This window comes from Giraffa tippelskirchi, chromosome 12 (assembly GCF_054371585.1).
Source record: "Giraffa tippelskirchi isolate mGirTip1 chromosome 12, T2T-mGirTip1v1.2.pri, whole genome shotgun sequence".
In the NCBI taxonomy this organism is placed as follows: domain Eukaryota; kingdom Metazoa; phylum Chordata; class Mammalia; order Artiodactyla; family Giraffidae; genus Giraffa; species Giraffa tippelskirchi.
The window spans coordinates 91,493,306-91,513,282 of record NC_137286.1 but is presented as its reverse complement, the minus strand read 5'-3'; the positions used below and the strand labels follow the sequence as shown (position 1 = coordinate 91,513,282).

At 41.3% G+C, this 19,977-nt stretch overlaps 1 protein-coding gene across 1 annotated transcript in view; it reads right to left on the bottom strand.

The window, feature by feature from the left end:
* LOC145528635 (uncharacterized) overlaps positions 1-19,977 on the bottom strand; it is a 576,677-nt gene that overhangs the window by 148,352 nt on the left and 408,348 nt on the right. The window contains exon 6 of the mRNA XM_081547288.1: positions 7,018-7,242. Coding sequence (XP_081403414.1) covers positions 7,018-7,242 — 225 coding nt within the window. The remainder of the gene's footprint in view (positions 1-7,017; positions 7,243-19,977) is intronic.

Genomic DNA, 19,977 nt, shown 5'->3' with positions numbered 1-19,977 from the left:
GGGATGAATTGAGAGAGTGGCATTGACATAAATACACTATTGTGTGTAAACGAGATGATGCAGTGGTAAAGAATCCGCCTGCCAATGCAAGCAGACGCAAGGAGACGCAAGAATCATGGGTTTGACTTCTGGGTGGGGAAGATCCCCTGGGGAAGGAAATGGCAACCCACTCCAGTATTCTTGCCTGGAGGATCCCATGGACAGAGGAGCCTGGTGGGCTACAGTCCATTGGGTCACAAAGAGTCAGACAAGACTGAGCGGCTGAGCACACACACAATGTGAACTAGAACAGCTGATGGGATCCTACTGTATAGCACAGGGATTTCAGTTCGGTGCTCTGTGATGACCTAAAGGAGTGGGATACCCAGCTGGGTGGGAGGGAGGCTCAAGAGCAGAGGATATATGTGTGCATATAGCTGATTCACGTTGTTGTACAGCAGAAACTAACACAATGTTATAAAGCAGTTATACTCCAATTAAAACATTAAAAATGAACTAATTAAAAAATAAAATGGAACAAAAACCTATTTCAAAGGATTGTAATAAATTTTAAAAGTAATAGTATAAAGAGAATGGTTGCTGCTAGCTGCAATTGGATAAGTGCTCAAAAACTCAGTAAATGGTATTAACAGTTAGTACTGTTAGTATTTTGCCATTATTTCTAGTGAAAATGATTATCGTGCAACATTATATCAAAAATAACCAGACTACAAATTTAGATCTGCAGTATAATTGATACTATGCTAAAAATAATAGGAAAAATGTTAGAAATACACCAAAATGTTATTGTATGAGTTAGGATAGTGGGATGATCAGTGGTTTCCTTTCTATTTTGTAATTTTTCTGCTATATTACATATGATTACATATATTACATATGATTAAAAATACTTAAAAATAATAAAGATTATTTCACTGATGCACAATATCATTTACGTATTATTCTTATAAGTATGAGCTTCCCTGGTGGCTCAGATAATAAACAACCTGCCTGCAATGCTGGATACCTGGGTTCAATCCCTGGATTGGGAAGATCTCCTGGAGAATGGAATGGCAACCCACTCCACTATTCTTGCCTGGAGAATCCCATGGACAGAGGAGCCTGATGGGCTACAGTACATGGGATCACAAAGAGTTGGATACAACTGAGCAACTAACACACACACACATGAAATAGTTCAACCTGACTTCAATCATGAAGAAACAAGTATACAAAATAGGACAGTGGGATATTCTGGAAGACAAATTCCCTGAACTCTTCAGAAAAATACATGCCATTAAAAAAAAAAAAAAAACCAAAGGCAGGACAAATGAGAAACAAAATGTGTGAATTTGACTGGATCCTGGCTCCAGGATCCAATATGAAAGTCAATTTGGGAAAAATTGGGAAATTTAAATAAGGCTTGCATAGTAAACTATATATGCTAATGTTTCTTGACTGTGATAAAGAAACTGTCTTTATGTTGTAGAATACTCTTATTCCTAGGAAAGCCATGCTGAAGTGTTTATGAGTGACATGTTATAATACTGTATTTGCATATCTATGAATCTTTCTATGAGAGAAAAAAAGCAAATACAAAGTAAGTAAATTATAATACTAGGATTTCAAAGCTGCAAGAAAACATGGGGTCTAATCTAAATGATATAGAGAGAAATCAGTAAGTTAAAGGTTGGGATGAACAAGATTAAACCCACAGACAGACAAAATAGCCTAAATATCATTAACCAAGTTATATATTTTTCCAAATATTAGGTTTAGAAAGTTCTACTGCCTGAAGTCTCCTGTCATTGAGAGAAATATGATGAGGTATTTAGACCTTATATTATTATTATATTAATAATATTAACTATGGCCTAAAAGTTTTAAGTTTATAAGTGATTTTATATCTGGTAAGTGCTTTGGGTCTCACAAGAAGTCAACTGGAAATGACAGTGTAGTCTTATGACATACTTTCACTGATTTATTTTACACAGATTTATTTCCTACCTCTACAAGTAATTCCCAGAGGACCAAAACCATGTCATTCAAATATATATGTATGTATACTTATATATTTTATTCCCTGGTTGCCTGAAATGCTTAGCACTGAGTTCTGATTTTGGACACTTTTTTCTGTTGCTTATTTGTTCTTTCTTTTAAAAGAAATTTTGACATAAAGTTAATATATATCCTGTTAATTTATGCCATGCAGCAAAATGATTCAGCTATACATATGTATTCTTTTTCATATTCTTTTCTATTATGGTTTATCACAGGGTATTGAATATAGTTCCCTGTGCTGTACAGTAGAACCTTGTTTTCACTATCGCTTCTTTGACTGAGCAGGTAACACAAAGATGTGAAGATGAAGTCCATCTCTAAGAAATGTGCAGTCTCTTGGGAGACCAACCTGTACCTGAGCAATTAGGGTGACATGTTATGATGGAGATTAGCACAGAGTGCAAGAGGGGAATCAAAGAGAGGTGTCTAATCCCAGGGTAGGGACAGGAAAGGGACAAAGAGGGCTTCCCTGGTGGCTCAGATAGTAAAGAATCTACCTGCAATGCTGGATACCCGGCTTCAATCCCTGGATTAGGAAGATTCCCTGGAGAAGGAAATGGCATCTTGCCTGGGAAATCCCATAGACAGAGGAGACTGGTGGGCTGTAGTCCATGGGGTCGCAAAGAGTTGGACATGACTGAGCGACTAACACTCCCACTTTCAAGGGACAAAGAATTGCAGTCTGAGGGCATGGCCTCTTCCCTAGAGCTGACTGGGCTCCTGAAAAAAATGTCTGCCATTCCTGAATCAGGAAACACGGGTGGAGAAGCGCCCTTCCCTCATTACCTTGGTATCCCAGTGAGATGACCACCAGTGCACAGGCAGCCACCAGACTTGGAGTCCCCTAGATTTTCCTGTCAGCTCCCAAGGTCATTTGTGCAGACAGGATGGGAGTGCCAATATGCGTATCCCTGAGTAGTAATTAATGTCTTAGAAGGACCAACAAGGACAGGAAATTTCTTGAGCTACAAGGGTAAGAAGAGAAAGATTGGGAAGACTTCCTCCCCACCCCTCACTCGCAACAGCTGGTATAGGGTGAAAAATTAGAATGGAACCGCTGAAATATCCTTCCAGTCACCCCCCACCTCATAGCATTCCACAGGAGGAATGGCTGAAGAATTTCAAAGGATCAATGTGGACATTCCAAACAATTCAATGATTTTATCGTTTCAAAGCAAAGTGCCCATTTTGAATATGCTTATTATGAATTGTTTATAGACCATTTCCAGCAATTATCCTTCAGTGAGCTTTCAGCTCCATGGCCTGAGAACATCGTAAACACTCCAGCCTGTTTCTAAGGTCGTATCTGTAGACTCCAAACTTCAAAGAACTGAACACTGCTGACCTGGGGCTGCTCTGTTCAGTTTCTTTATAAGATGCAAAATCATTCTAGGCCCACCCAGACTGAAAGAGCCACTTGGCAGAATTCTGATGTTTGAACCTTGTGAACAAAAGTAGTGATATTTAGGGACAAGTATCCATTACCATAGGAATTCATAATGAGAATGAAAGTCACAATGATTGCTTACAATCTACATTTGTTCACAAATTTAACAATTCTCCAAAACCAACTGATATCACCTACAGATGCTGACACATGCTGTTTCCAGGGGATGACAAGAGCAGACACCAAAGAGCCTGTCCTGTGTGTGTGTCTAGGAAATGAAAACACACCATCTGATTTGCCAGCAAGAGAGGGTTTACCCTCCCCACTCTGGCCTGCACGCCAATGGTGTCTCCCATCCGAGGAAGGACCTGGTGCAGAATGGACTTAAGGAGGATTTGGAAAAAGGCAACATTCATTAAACATGTGCTCTTGCCAACGGAACTGCAAAATGCAGACAGGAAGAGTCTCGACAAATCTCTGATGAAATATATGACAAAACCCTGACTCGCTCTTGGGAAAATCATTTTGATAAATAAGAAAATCTTGAAGGGGAGTCGGTCAGTTAGGCAAATGATTTAAAATCACTTTGGAGATAGGGCTGGTGAGTAAGATTAACATAAACGTGGCAGAGGGCATATTCTAGGCCAGAAATGAAATGTACTGGGAGGTATGTGTGTGTATGCATGAGAGAGAGAGAATGAAACTGTGAAAGCATGACAAAATGGAAAGTGAGCCCCCTACACAACCCTATAATCCCATCTTGACTCTAAATTCAATGCTGAAAAAAGGACTGCTAAAAATACTTGGAGTAATGATGGTATCAGAAAAAAGATCTTAAATCTTCAAAGAGATAACTCAGCAGAATTACAGGCAGTGCTAGTTAGATGTGCAGGTTCTGGGCTATTTGTTTAAATAATGAATCTTCATATGTCTATTATAGATCTGTGGAAATAAACAAAGATTACCCAAAGGGGAACACACTGGCTATTTATTCAGCTTTTTACAGAGGGAGCCAGCCCTCATCACTAGCCTTTGGCAGAGATTTATAGGCAGGCGGAGGAGTTGGAAAGCTTTAGTGAAAGAAAGAGAAGGTTTCAGGTATGCTGATTGGAGGTTGCTGGGGAACCTGGAGGTGGGCTTACCAGAAGCAGGGCATATTACAGGATGGGTTTGGGGAGCATGTTAGATTTTCTCTGATTGGTTTTTATTTGTAAATGGATGACAAAAAATAGGGAAGCTGACAGTCATTGACCAGGTTTTTCATTCTGAGCCAACTGCTGCAGAGATGGTGGGTCAGAGCTCTTCTGGGCATGTGTGGGTTGCACGGTCCATTTACATGTTCCCTTGGGCTGAGACAGATCTCCAAAATCGGTTTTGGGGGCCTGGAGATGTCTGTTTTCCTTAAATTCTTACATTATTCACCCATTTAGGCTTGAGGGAGTGGGTACCAACTTAAAAGCCTTTGGAGATACACCATAGTCTAGGGATAGTCTTTCCACTCTATTTACCTTATACTTTGACCTCATAGCTGCCTGTTCTGGGCTAATACTCTTGATTGCTCCGTCAAAGTCTCCTGACTCAGAGCCTTGATTCTGACAGTGGAAAGTCAGAGGAAATATGGGGTAGATTGTTTCACCCCCATCTCCCATCTCTAACCAGGCTCAGACTGTTGCAGGAAGGGGGACCCCTTCCAGGGCCTGAAACTGGGCTCTCGTCTAACACTCGGAAATGAATTGTCCGAGGAGACACCTGTGCTGACAAAGTAAGAGATTTTATTGGGAAAGGGCACCCGGGTGGAGAGCAGTAGGGTAACAGAACCCAGGAGAACAGCTCTGCCACATGGCTTGCAATCTTGGGTTTTATGGTGGTGGGATTAGTTTCTGGGTTGTCTTTAGCCAATCATTCTGACTCAGAGTCCTTCCTGGTGGTGCACGCCTTGTTCAGCCAGGATGGATGCCAGAGAGAAGGATTCTGGGAGGTGGTCGGACAGGTGGTGTCTCCTTTTGACTTTTCCCGAACTCTTCTGGTTGGTGGAGGCTTATTAGTTCCCTGTTCCTTACCAGGACCTCCTGTCGTAAAACAACTCATGCAAATGGTTACTATGGAGCCTGGCCAGGGTGGGCAGTTTCAATCAGTGTGCTTCCCTAACAAGACTAGCCCTCTAGAACCTCACCCACTGGATTTCCCAACCATCCATCCAGGAGGAACATCAGATAGGGATGTTTCATAAAGCGAAATGAAAACCCTAAGGCTATCCAGACTGTTCCTTAAGATACAGTGTATGATTGAAAAACCAACTTTTAAAATATGAAGTCCATGGAGATAAAAACTGGGAGCCCACTCACTAAGAGCAAGAGAAGGAAATGAACTGGAGTCTGGGGGACCCTTCAGGACTACCACAGAACTGCCTTTTGGCTGTGACCATCAGAAACATCAACTCCACGCTTGGTCTTTTTCTCTAATGCCAGCAAATTCAAATCCATAGAGCAACTGTAACTGTTTTTAAGTCACATGTAAACTTCCTAATCAAAAGCCAGTCCGCCAAACCCAGGAGAGGGGGTTCCCAAGGCTGGGATGAGAAAAAGGAATGTGGTTCTTGAGGCTTCTCTGTTCGGGGCCCCAGTGGTCCTTCTCTCCACTCAGCTCTCGGATGTTATACTGCTTCCCTGCGAAGTTTCATATTGGTTTTTAAAATGATTATCATTTACAAGCAAGTCCCCATGCTGTCTAGGGCCCAGCTACTCTCAAGACTTGCTGACATCTCATTCCCCATGATAAACTCTCCCACGGAGGATGGAAAGGTAATTTTGCTTTTCCTTTCAAAAGGAATAAACAGAACAAACGAGAAGAGGAAAAGGAAGATGGGACTGGGAGAGCCCTCTCTGCAGAGTGCTTAGTCATCAGAATGCCTCTGGCCAGATGACTCCATTAAAGGCGACAAATTCCTAATATTCTCGGGAGTCATTTTACAACCGAATTCTGCCTTCTCCTTCTTTGCTGAAACCTAGTTTCTGGATGGTTTTACAACTGATAGCAACATTAATCTGTGCTCCAGTCTCTCCCGGTGACAGTTTACAGAGAAAATGGGTCTACACAGGCCTTGTGAAGGTCTCTCCTCACCAGTGGCTTCTGCGGAGCCCAGACTGTGGATCTGCCATCGGAGGAAAGTGACAAGGAACAATGGGGACTAGAAGAGACCACTGACGTTAACTGCTTCTTTTTTTTTAAAACATAAGTAGAATCTGAATCAAATTGTCTAGGAGTGAAAGGAGAAGTAGTAGTGAAAACAGGGCAAGCTAGGAAAATAAAGTTCTGCATAAAGCTGTTTTCACTGGGGTTTCCTAGGTAGTGCTAGTGGTAAAGAACCTGCATGCCAATGCAGGAGACATAAGAGACTCGGGTTTGAGCCCTGTGTCGGGAAGATCCCCCGGAGTGGGCATGGCAACCCACTCCAGTATTCTTGCCCAGAGAATCCCACAGATAGAGTAGCCTGGCGGGCTACAGTCCATGGGGGTTGCAAAGAGTTGGACATGACTGAAGTGATTTAGCCCGCACCCATAAAGTTGTTTTTATTAGTGAATATAACTCACGGGTAAGCTCCATTTGAAGGTCCAAGATTGCAGGCTGCTGCACACACACCCCCATAGAACTCTCTGGACAGTGATGCTGTGTGTCACAGGCCTGTTCCTGAATAAGCGCTGAAGCCCCGGGTTTGGGGCCCTGCGGGTGGAGTGCAGTGGGGTGGAGTGGAGGGGGGAAAGGCTCATGCAGCAGCACACGTCTCCCTCTGGCGCTGCTCTTGTCCCCTGAGGCTCCTGACACAGCAAAGGAAGGGGATAAAATAACTGAGTTTTTAAAATACATCTATCTATATCACTATTAAAAACTCTGTGGGTTAATAGATTTCTTTTGCTCCGCACAGCTATCCACTTCCCAGGCATCTCTCGCCTCCTAGTTTTACCATCCACTGATGATTCATACTGGAAATCTGTTGTTTCAATAGGGGCTGTAAAATGGTGATTCTTTAAAAAGGGTGATTCTATCATTCCTCCATCTAAATGGTAATCTTCTATAAAAATTGCTTTGTCCTTTTTAAAAAATTATTTTTAACATGTGTTTCCTTCGTGACTCTCAAGTCATCTTGGGTTTTTTTTTTTTTTTTCCACCATTTGCTACGAGATAGTAAAATAAAATTTTGAACATTCTGCACATTCAAGTCAATGTTTCTACCTACCCCTATCTCTTCACATCTTTTTTCCTTTTTTTTAAAATCTAAGGCACAGTGCTGGGTGCTTTCACGGTATTCTAATTTCATACTCACTCATCAAACACATATTTATTTAGTGTTTACTATGTGTCTTGAAATGAAACAGTGAACAGATAAAAACCCTGACCTCATAAGCTTTATTTGGGAGGAGAAAAGCAGGTAACAAAAAATGAGCAAAATATATGTATGTTAAGCTGTGATAAGGGCTATGGAGAAAACTAAAGTAGGAGAAAAGAAGTTGAGCCAGGGAAAGAGGAGAGTTTGAAATTGTGAATAGAATTGATAGGATCTCTGAGAAGAAGGTATTTCAGTAAGACCCTAAGAGTTAAGGCCCCAACCCATGCCAGCATCTGAGGACAAGCACTCCAGGCAGGAGAAACAGCACATACAAAGGCCCTGGGGCCTGCATGGGCCTAGCCTATGTAAGGAATAATGAGAAGGCCAGCATGGCGAGGGGGGAGCTTGATGGGGAAAGAGATCAGAGAGGAGGATGGAGCAGAAGACACTGCAGGGTCTCTCTTGTGAGACACTGTCAGGATTCTAGGTTTCACTTGGAGTGATATGGGCAGCCTTTGGAGGGTTTTGAGTAGATGAGAGACATCATGTCATTTAGCTGTCGAATATCCCAACACTCAAAGAGAAGCCTGTTACTGCCCTCTTTTTACACAAGAAGGACTCAAGACTCATGGAGATTAATAAGTGATGTGCTCCTGGTCACCAACTAATAAGGAGTAAAACCATGATTCAATCTGGACTTTCACTATCAGTTTATAAAATAAAGCAGAGCAACAGATTTTATTATTAAAGAGTGAATTGGGATTGGGGTGGTTATCTGTACTCAGGGATGGCACAGCTCCCCAGCCTGTGGGCCTCTGAAGACTTATTCTGCATTCTCTTCTCTGTTTGGCAACAAATGCTAAGATGCTTAGCATCAGGGCAAAGCTCCGCTATTAATCTCGCCTTTTCTCATTGAGGCTTCTCATGTTTCCAAAACATGACATTTCTAAAATCGTGAGGGCAATAAACTTAAGGCCATAGAACATGTCTCTTAAGAAGACAGTTTCATGAGCTGTAAAAAGTAATCATGGTTTGTCAAGTCAGCAAATCTCTCCCCTTAGACCTTCCAACCGCTACTAATGCCTTTTTTGGAGAGAGCATGCTTTTGTTCTTTTCCTTCTCAAAGCTGTTGATGGCGGAGAACTATTTCTTTACCAGAGGATCCTGCATGTCAGCCCTGACCACTTGAGGTGAAAGGAGAATTTTTCTCAACAATTTCTTCTTGGCCTCTCACTTGAGAAGTGGGAAGCTATTGACCAAAGAATTGTTACAGCAGTTGGAAGATGGTAAATTCCATAGAATAATCCAAGGATAGTCCAGTTTTCCCAACAATCAAATGACAATCTTGGTTAAAGAAATATTTTTCTGCAATGTTTTCTGCATTGCACTGTCTATTTGAGAAGAATCAGCTTGCTGGCATAATTAATACAAAGATAATCATGTTCCTCTGCTCTCTTTTTAAAAGAAGAATTACATAATGACATACGTGTGTGTCAGTTGCTTCAGCTGTAACCAACTCTTTGCCACCCCATGGACTGTAGCTTACCAAGGTCATCTATCCATGGAATTCTCCAGGCAAGAATACTGGAGTGGGTTGCCATTGCCTTCTCCAGGGGATATATAAGCAATGCCATATTTAACAGTGAACTGAAAACATAAGCATACTTTTTGTACTCAAATTATATAAATCTGAACATAATTTGTATTCGTTATTGAATCTTCAATGCTGAGTGTTTGGCTGGAGCAAGAATCCTTTATAAGCAGGGGAAGGGTCATGTTCTGTCATTTAAGTTCAGTTCAGTTCAGTCACTCCGTCGTGTCCGACTCTTTGCGACCCCATGAATTGCAGCACGCCGGGCCTCTCTGTCCATCACCAACTCCCGGAGTCTACTCAAACCCATGTCCATCGAGTTGGTGCTGCCATCCAGCCATCTCATCCTCTGTCGTCCCCTTCTCCTCCTGCTCCCAATCCTACCCAGCATTAGAGTCTTTTCCAATGAGTCAACTCTTCGCATGAGGTGGCCAAAGTATTGGAGTTTCAGCCTCAACATCAGTCCTTCCAATGAACACCCAGGATTGATCTCGCTTAGGATGGATTGATTGGATCTCCTTGCAGTCCAAGGGACTCTCAAGAGTCTTCTCCAACACCACAGTTCAAAAGCATCAATTTTTCGGCGCTCAGCTTTCTTCACCATACAACTCTCACATCCATACATGACCACTGGAAAAACCATAGCCTTGACTAGATGGACTTTTGTTGGCAAAGTAATATCTCTGCTTTTAAATATGCTATCTACGTTGGTCATAACCTTCCTTCCAAGGAGTAAGCATCTTTTAAGTTCATGGCTGCAGTCACCATCAGCAGTGATTTTGGAGGCCCCAAAAATAAAGTCTGACACTGTTTCCACTGTTTCCCCATCTATTTCCCATGAAGTGATGGGACCAAATGCCATGATCTTAGTTTTCTGAATGTTGAGCTTTAAGCCAACTTTTTCACTCTCCTCGTTCACTTTCATCAAGAGGCTCTTTAGTTCTTCTTCACTTTCTGCCATAAAGGTGGTGTCATTAAGGTATATAATAAAAGAGTGGATCCCAGCTGCCTGCTTTGCCAAAATACCCATTTAGGTGAGGGGCATGACCACACGGCTCATACCAGCATAGCCTGTTCCATACTCAGAGCCAAGATTATGAATTGTGCTCACACAAGATCTTGTTGGAGGCTCATAATGAGCTCCAAGAGTGGCCGTGATACCTACTTTCTTACAAGCAGGGAAACAGGCTCAGAGAAGTAAGTATCTTCTCTGAGGATGCTTGCAGATAAAACGTAGACTTGGGATTCCAACCCAGGGCTTCCAAGTCTAAAGCCCAAAGACTTTGGATATCATGCAGTGTCGGTGTGGCGTTGCTACAGCTAGCTCTGATTTAAAAAGTAAACTCCCACCATCCCCTATGATCCTTTTTAGGATCTTATGGTTGTTGATGATGACTAAGCACCAGCTGTGCATTCAGTAGCCTGCCCAAATACTTCACATGCCTGGAATGGTGTCCAGGGCTAATCCCCTGAAGGGACTAGTGAATTGAAAGTATCGGTTGGAGTCTATTTAAGGGACTGTAAGAGGTTTCAGTCTTAATGACTTAACTGTTCATTCAGTGATAAAGGTTTTCTATCAAGCTGCTTCTGTGCAGCAGAGCTTTAATCATTTTCTTGAAGTATTCTAGGAGGTAAAAAGGGTTCAGTGATCAAAAGAGTTTATTTTACATTCCCTATTATATTCTAATCTTGAAAATTCACAATGTACCTGGCAATACTCTGGAAATTCCACAGTAATAAACAAACAAAATTTTAATTTTGTTTAGCACACAATTTCCTCACCATCTTTGAGCATAGTTTTTGTTTGACTGTAATCTCTGTTAATATTTCAGAAAATCCAGTTTCATGGAATATGTTTTAGATATTCTTCCAGAGTTCTCCCACTAGAATACAGCAACTTTAGAGAACAGTTTTTTTGTTTGTTTGTTTTTCTTATTTACTGCTGAGTGCTAAACTTCTAGAATAGAGCCTATCATATAGAAAATGGTCATTAAATATCATTTGAGTAAATTTATAGATCCTTCTCCTTAATTTTAGCTTTAGTCTTCTAATGTTCTAAATAAACTCACTATATGAAAATATTTCATAATTAATCATGTAATGTCAACTGAACAAAGACCACATTGATGAAAACATTTATGCCAAATGAAATCTCTAAAAATGTCTATATGAAATGAAATTAAATGTCTAAATTTTTTTTCTATATTGCTTATAATATGAAAATCATTAGTAGCTCAGTCCTGTCTGACTCTTTTGCAACCCCACAGACTGTGGCCTGCCAGGCTCCTCTATTCACAGAATTCTCTAAGCAACAACACTGGAGTGGGTTGCCATTTCCTTCTCTAGGGGATCTTCCTGACCCGGGGATCAAACCAGGGCTTCCCACGTTGCAGGCAGATTCTTTATTGTCCGAGCCACCAAAAAGTAATGGCCATAGTATACTAGCTATAGATCAAGTTAAAATACTAAGCTAAGTATTTTTCACATGGTAAGTTGACAAGACACCGATATTTTTGGAAGAAAAGTAAAAACTTTTATCATTCTGATACCCAGAACACAGACGCCAAGTATCTTTATATTGAAAACAGCTGTTTGACTGGCTGTTTTTCACGCATCTTCCAAATACTGGGTGCAGGGAGGACTCAGTCACTGCAGACCTTTCAGGGAAAGGAAAATGGTAATAAGTTTCCCCTTCCTTGAATGGGTGTTGTGAGAATTCAGACTGTTTTCAGAGAAAATAGCTTAGACTACACAGTACCCAAATCTGGTTGATTCAACCTCATAAGCAAGGTATATTTTTAAAAGTCAGTGATATTTTAGAATTTTAGAGTAAATGCAGACCTCAGACATTATTCAGCTCAACGCCTTCATTTGATGAATGAGTAAAGAGACTCGACATAATTGAGTGTCTTTTCCCAACTTATGTAGCTTGAATGAATGGTGCTGGTAGTTACTACATTCTGTAGTAGGTTCCAAGACGTTTTTCTCCGCAATACTGCTGTCTTTCTTACTGAGGCCTTTCTTTACTGTCATGCAGATTAGCCCCCAGGTATCAAGAAAGTTCTTGAGATGAGAGATTCAAAAATGAGAGAATCCTAAAGACTATGTAACGTCACCCTCTTATTTCCCAGTTGAAAAACTGCAGAGATCAAGTATGGACAGCTGGAATAATTACCCAGTGAATTTAGGATTCTTTAGAGCAGCACTTTATAAAAGAACTTTTTTGCAATGAAGGAAATGTCTAAAATGGTAGCTTGAAATATGGCTTGTGCAACTCAAAACTGAGTTTTCAATTTTAATTTTAACATAAGTACACAGACCACAGCCTTGTCTAACTCAATGAAATTAGGCCATGCTGTGTGGGGCCAGCCAAGACAGATGGGTCATGGTGGAGAGGTCTGACAGAATGTGGTCCACTGGAGAAGGGAATGGCAAACCACTTCAGCATTCTTGCCTTGAGAACCCCATGAACAGTATGAAAAGGCAAAAAGATAGGAAACTGAAAGATGAACTCCCCAGGTCGGTAGGTATCCAATATGCTACTGGAGATCAGTGGAGAAATAGCTCCAGAAAGAATGATGGGATGGAGCCAAAGCAAAAACAATACCCAGCTGTGGATGTGACTGGTGATAGAAGTAAGGTCCAATGCTGTAAAGAGCAATACTGCATAGGTACCTGGAATGTTAGGTCCATGAATCAAGGCAAATTGGAAGTGGTCAAACAGGAGATGGCAAGAGTGAACGTTGACATTCTAGGAATCAGCGAAATAAGATGGACTGGAATGGGTGAATTTAACTCAGATGACCATTATATCTACTACTGTGGGCAGGAATCCCTTAGAAGAAATGGAGCAGCCATTATGGTCAACAAGAGAGTTTGAAATGCAGTACTTGGATGCAGTCTCAAAGATGATAGAATGATCTCTGTTCGTTTCCAAGGCAAACCATTCAATATCACGGTAATCCAAGTCTATGCCCTGATCAGTAACGCAGAAGAAGCTGAACTTGAACGGTTCTATGAAGATCTACAAGACCTTTAAGAATTAACACCCCAAAAAGATGTCCTTTTCATTATAGGGGACTGGAATGTAAAAGTAGGAAGTTGGGAAACACCTGGCATAACAGGCAAATTTGGCCTTGGAGTACAGAATGAAGCAGGGCAAAGGCTAATAGAGTTTTGCCGAGAGAACGCACTGGTCATAGCAAACACCCTCTTCCAACAACACAAGAGAAATCTCTACACATGGACATCACCAGATGGTCAACACCGAAATCAGAGTGATTATATTCTTTGCAGCCAAAGATGGAGAAGCCCTATACAGTCAGCAAAAACAAGACTGGGAGCGTACTATGGCTCAGATCATAAACTCCTTATTGCCAAATTCAGACTGAAATTGAAGAAAGTAGGGAAAACCACTAGACCATTCAGGTATGACCTAAATCAAATCCCTTATGAATATACAGTAGAAGTGACAAATAGATTTAAGGGACTAGATCTGACAGACAGAGTACCTGATGAACTATGGACAGAGGTTCGTGACATTGTACAGGAGACAGGGATCAAGAAAATCCCCATGGAAAAGAAATGCAAAAAAGCAAAATGGTTGCCTGAGGAGGCCTTACAAATAGCTGTGAAAAGAAGAGAAGCAAAAAGCAAAGGAGAAAAGGAAAGATATTCCCATCTGAATGCAGAGTTCCAAAGAATAGCAAGGAGAGATAAGAAAGCCTTCCTCAGCGATCAATGCAAAGAAATGGAGGGAAACAATAGAAGGGGAAAGACTAGAGATCTCTTCAAGAAAATTAGAGATACCAAGGGAACATTTCATGGAAAGATGAGCTCGATAAAGGACAGAAATGGTATGGACTTAACAGAAGCAGAAGATATTAAGAAGAGGTGGCAAGAATACACAGAAGAACTGTACAAAAAAGATCTTCATGACCCAGATAATCACGATGGTGTGATCACTCACCTAGAGCCAGACATCTTGGAATGTGAGGTCCAGTTTGGGCCTTAGAAAGCATCACTACGAACAAAGCTAGTGGAGGTGATGGAATTCCAGTTGAGCTATTTCAAATCCTCAAAGGTGATGCTGTGAAAGTGCTGCACTCAATATGCCAGCAAATATGGAAAACTCAGCAGTGGCCACAGGACTGGAAAAGGTCAGTTTTCATTCCAATCCCAAAGAAAGGCAATGCCAAAGAATGCTCAAACTACTGCACAATTGCACTCATCACACACGCTAGTAAAGTAATGCTCAAAATTCTCCAAGCCAGGCTTCAGCAATACGTGAACCGTGAACTTCCAGATGTTCAAACTGGTTTTAGAAAAGGCAGAGGAACCAGAGATCCAATTGTCAACATCCACTGGATCATCGAAAAAGCAAGAGAGTTCCAGAAAAACATCTATTTCTGCTTTATTGACTATGCCAAAGCCTTTGACTGCGTGGATCACAATAAACTATGGAAAATTCTGAAAGAGATGGGCATACCAGACCATCTGACCTGTCTCTTGAGAAACCTGTATGCAGGTCAGGAAGCAACAGCTAGAACTGGACATGGAACAACAGACTGGTTCCAAATAGGAAAAAGGAGTACGTCAAGGCTGTATGTTGTCACCCTGCTCATTTAACTTATATGCAGAGTATATCATGAGAAACACTGGGCTGGAAGAAACACAAGCTGGAATCAAGACCTTAGATATGCAGATGACACCACCCTTATGGCAGAAAGTGAAGAAGAACTAAAGAGCCTCTTGATGAAAGTGAAAGAGGAGAGTGAAAAAGCTGGCTTAAAGCTCAACATTCAGAAAACTAAGATCATGGCATCTGGTCCCATCACTTCATGGGAAATAGATGGGGAAACAGTGGAAACAGTGTCAGACTTTATTTTTTTGGGCTCCAGAATCACTGCTGATGGTGATTGCAGCCATGAAATTAAAAGACGCTTACTCCTTGGAAGGAAGGTTATGACCAACCTAGATAGCATATTTAAAAGCAGAGACATTACTTTTCCAACAAAGGTCCGTCTAGTCAAGGCTATGGTTTTTCCAGTAGTCATGTATGGATGTGAGAGCTGGACAGTGAAGAAAGCTGAGCACTTAAGAACTGATGCTTTTTAACTGAGGTGTTGGAGAAGACTCTTGAGAGTCCCTTGGACTGCAAGGAGATCCAACCAGTCCATCCTAGAGGAGATCAGTCCTGAGTGTTCATTGGAAGGACTGATGTTGAAGCTGAAACTTCAATACTTTGGCCACCTCATGCGAAGAGTTGACTCATTGGAAAAGACCCTAATGCTGGGTAGGATTGGGGGCAGGAGGAGAAGGGGACGACGGAGGATGAGATGGTTGGATGGCAGCACCAACTCGATGGACATGGGTTTGAGTAGACTCCAGGAGTTGTTGATGGACAGGGAGGCCTGGCATGCTGCGACTCATGGGGTCGCAAGGAGTCGGACACGACAGAGCGACTGAAGTGAAGTGAACTGAACAGATGGCTAGCGTGTGCCATGTTGGACAGTATGGCTTTCGAACGCTAGTCTAGATAAACTAAATTCACGGGGCTTGTTGAATCATCCTCTACTAGGATTTGGTCACGCTTGAACTACCAAGATATACCACTTGCATTGTGTTATATACATTTTATAAAGATCAGTATTTCAACATGAGAAACTGAAAAGAAAAAGCACCTACATTTTTGATTATACAAGTAACACTAGATTCAACAGAAAAGGTATCACAAACAGTCCTGTTGCTTTGTATAAACCTATCTTTTCTGTAATCCTGGTAAGGAAGTTAAAACATGAGAATGTATACTTGCTATCTATAACACTCCCGTGTCTTTTTACTTTCAAACTGTTCAGATGATTTCTAAAATGAATACAAATTGTTTATTGCTAAGGATAACCTCTAAATAATTTGTGAAGGCCAACCTCTCAGCTCCTTTCTTGTGGAAACATGTACTAATTACATCATTAAGAAAACAGGCCAGGGAGTTTTACTTTCTTCTGCCATGTATTGTCTCAGAAGCTAACTGAGACATCTCAACTTGCCTACCAGCTAGCTGTATCCTGCATCCAATTAGTTTCAGTCAGTTATCAGAAAAAGAAGAGCACTGTTAAACAAAGAGCTGTATGCAATATTTAGATTTACAAATTAATACAGTATAAAGGTCTCCTCAGAAGCTTTCATGCTTCCGTCTGAAAGACTGGCTCCTTCAAATGATACCATTGATTACTGACATCAGACAGAGGGCCACAAAGAAGTCAGGCAGTGGACACTCAGAAAACTAATTCAAAGAGTCGGTGGTGCTAACTCCATGGCCTGTTACTGCATAATGGGCTCACAAGGCTAATGCTCTGTCTCCTCATATGCTTTACCAGACAATTAGGCTTTCTTGTCCTGCTGAAGCCTGGCCTTGAAGACTTGTTTTTCGACATCTGTCTTCCAAGAGAAAACAAAAAAGTTTTAACCAGATGAAACTGGCCTACGTGAGTATTTTCCCAGTTTTGCAGTAGCTGAATCCTCTGTTCGAAAAATAGCCTTGGTGCCTGCAAAAGCCAAGATGGGTCCTTCACTTGCCACATTGGTAGCAAGAGAAAGTCAGTACAGATGGAACCCGGAATTTCAAGATTTGTCCTATTGTCCAATTTTGTCTAAGACTCTCTGCTTAGAGAGGGCCACAAGCTTGGAATCAGAAGGGAAGCTGCAGACTTTATCTCTAGAGAATTTGCGGTGAAAACTGTCTGGGTAGAACTCTGACCACAAAGATGATGAGACCAGATGAGTCCCCTGGGCCCCTTGAGTACGGAAAACTGTTTATGGACATTTTTTTTTTTTTTGGATATACATGAAAGACGCCAAAGCAAATTGTAACAAAGCTTTTAAAAGTTGAGACATTCTTTGATGTGACTCATTCATTCAAGGAAAAGGGAAAATGTTACCATACAGAAATTATAAAAAAAAAATCTTTGTCATATTAATTTTGATTCAAATCAAGATCCCTAATGTTAAGATAAATATTTTGTGTTTGTGTGTGTATTTTAAATCAGTAGATGAATATGAATATCTGAAAACTGACATGTTAAATCTTTCAGTTCAAATCTCCAGGTATTCCAGCAGAGTATTATTTTCCCTAATGAAGCAAAGGAGAAGATACATACTTGACTATTTTACTGACTTGTGAATACAGATCATTACTTCTAAAGATCAGGCAGAAAATAGCATCTTGGTTCAATGTAATGCCACATGGTATACAATAACAAGCTGCTTTGAAATGTAATTACTGTTATAGAAATATAATCCTTTCACATTTTGTTTTGTTGACAAATATACAAGGCAGCTGACAGAGGAGTGTCGATGGAACACTTCTCTCAGAAGCATATGCTTCACTTCAGCCAAAAAAAAGCAAAAACTTGATCAATGTGTATGTGTGTATCATGAAACACTTAATCAGAAAGATATACAGATCTTTCTTTTCCATAATCATGAGACCTGAGATTTTCTCAAGGGAAATGTTCCAACATGAGAAAGAAAATACATAGTTCAAAAAGCCCATGTTTTCAATTTGCTGCCACATGGTTTAAATTATCTATGTATTTATTAAGGGTGCTAAATAGGCAGCTTAATTTAGGGAGAGGGGTCATTCAAGTTGAGAAAAATCATGTTTAATCCCTTAGCTCACTACAGGTTGATTATGCTTTTTAATGCATACAGTCTCAGCTAACAAAATTCCCCATGATAAGAAGGTCCTCTGTCTGCTTCTAAATTTGTCAGCTGCCAATAACAATGGAAACTTGTTAAGCTCCTGGCTCAAGGCCCAGCCTCTCTGGGTATCTTTCAGAATTAGAGATTTGTCAGTTACTTTCTCTTTATGCTGCCAATGTGCTTGCCTTCAATTTTGGGGTCACCCTCTCTGCTCCTAGCATACCATGTGTTTGTTACATTACTATAGGGTGGAAACAAAAGGACCAGGGCATCACAGTTCCTTTCCTTGTAGGATAAGTCTGCTTTCCAGGAGGAAAGATGTGGTTAGATGTCAGGGGCTGAAAATGTGAACACTACTGGATATTTGATGACCTTACAGAGTCCTAATATTTTTAGGCACCACAATGGAATAGTTATGGTTTTCAGAAAGCATCCTTATGTTTTAGAAACACAACATGAAACATTTTAGATGAAATTACATAATGTCTGTAATTTGTTTCCAAATAATGTGGGATGAGAAAGGAGATGGGGATACAGATGAAATAAGACTGGCCATGAGTTGATAATTGTTGAAAGCAGTTGATGGGTACATAGAAGTTCATTAGATTATTATGTTATTTTTTTATGCATAGTTGATACTCTCCATAGTACAAACTAAGACAAAACAGCAGAAAAGAAATAAGTGAAGGAAAAAAAAGATCCTCAAATAGCCCCTTTCTGGACTCTCAACAAATCTTAAAGAAACAAGGTTAGAATGAAAGAAGGCTTTAAAACCTGACTTTCCACCTTTGTTTAGCATTCGTGAAATGGTATTTTGCTGCTCTGTGCTTTGCCCTAAGCGTTCCATGATTCAGTGTTTTGCAATGTATGATTCTCTCTCTTCTATCAAATATTGCTGGGGAGGACCCAAAGGCCGAGAAATTCTTCTCTAAAAGGCTTGCAGCATGGCTGGGGTTTATCAACCTCGCTCCTTGGGTCTCTGACCTCCACATCCCATATTCACAGGGCTGAAACGCCCTGGGTCGTTTCGCCTTGGCCCCCAAATGCAGCACAGATTCTCTGTGTGGATCTGGCTCCAGATGCACATAGCCAGCCTTCAAGCTCCACCTATTTTTATTTTCAAGCCGTGAGGCCAAACAATGACAGGAAGCGTTTCTCCCACTGACCCCGCAGCTGCCTTCCTTCCTCCCAGGCTTGAAGCTATAGTTTTGGTTGTTGTATCCCTCCCCATGTGCTAAAAGCAGCCCCTTTCTCACTTCCTGAGACTATGTCCTTCCCTGCCTGGAGTGGTTATTTTGACCACCAGAGCATGGACCCCATTTAGCTTAAGCAGTGTCAGACCTGGGTGATAGCCCCAGACATGGGCTTAGTGGTCTTGGGCCCCATTCCAAAGGCAAGAGGCACTCGACCTTCCTTAGGGCAGCTCCTGCAAGCCTCATCTTGGAGAGTTATTCCTTCTCTTAGTGGATATTGTGGACTTCAGATTTTGACATCAAAAGTTCCTACAAAGTGTTCTGCACCCTAGTGCAACACCCTCCTCCTTGGTTTTGCCTGTAGCACCTCTTCCCGGGTGGTGCTCGTGATAAAGAATCTGCCTGCCAATACAGGAGACATAAGAGATATGGGTTCAGTCCTTTGGTTGGGAAGATACCCTGGAGGAAGGTATGGCAAACTACTCCAGTATGCTTGCCTGGGAAATCCCATGGACAGAGGAGCCTGGTGGGCTATAGTCCATAGGGTCCCACAGAGTCAGACACAACTGAAGTGACTTAGCAAGCATGCACCTTTACCCAACCACCTAAAACAGAGGTTCCTGAGGAAAAATGAAAAGCGAAATATAAGAACAAATCATCACAAAGGATCAACAGACTAAACAGTAGATCAAGCCTGAGCAGAGGAAATCACTCATGTCATGTCCTGTACCAGAATCTCCTG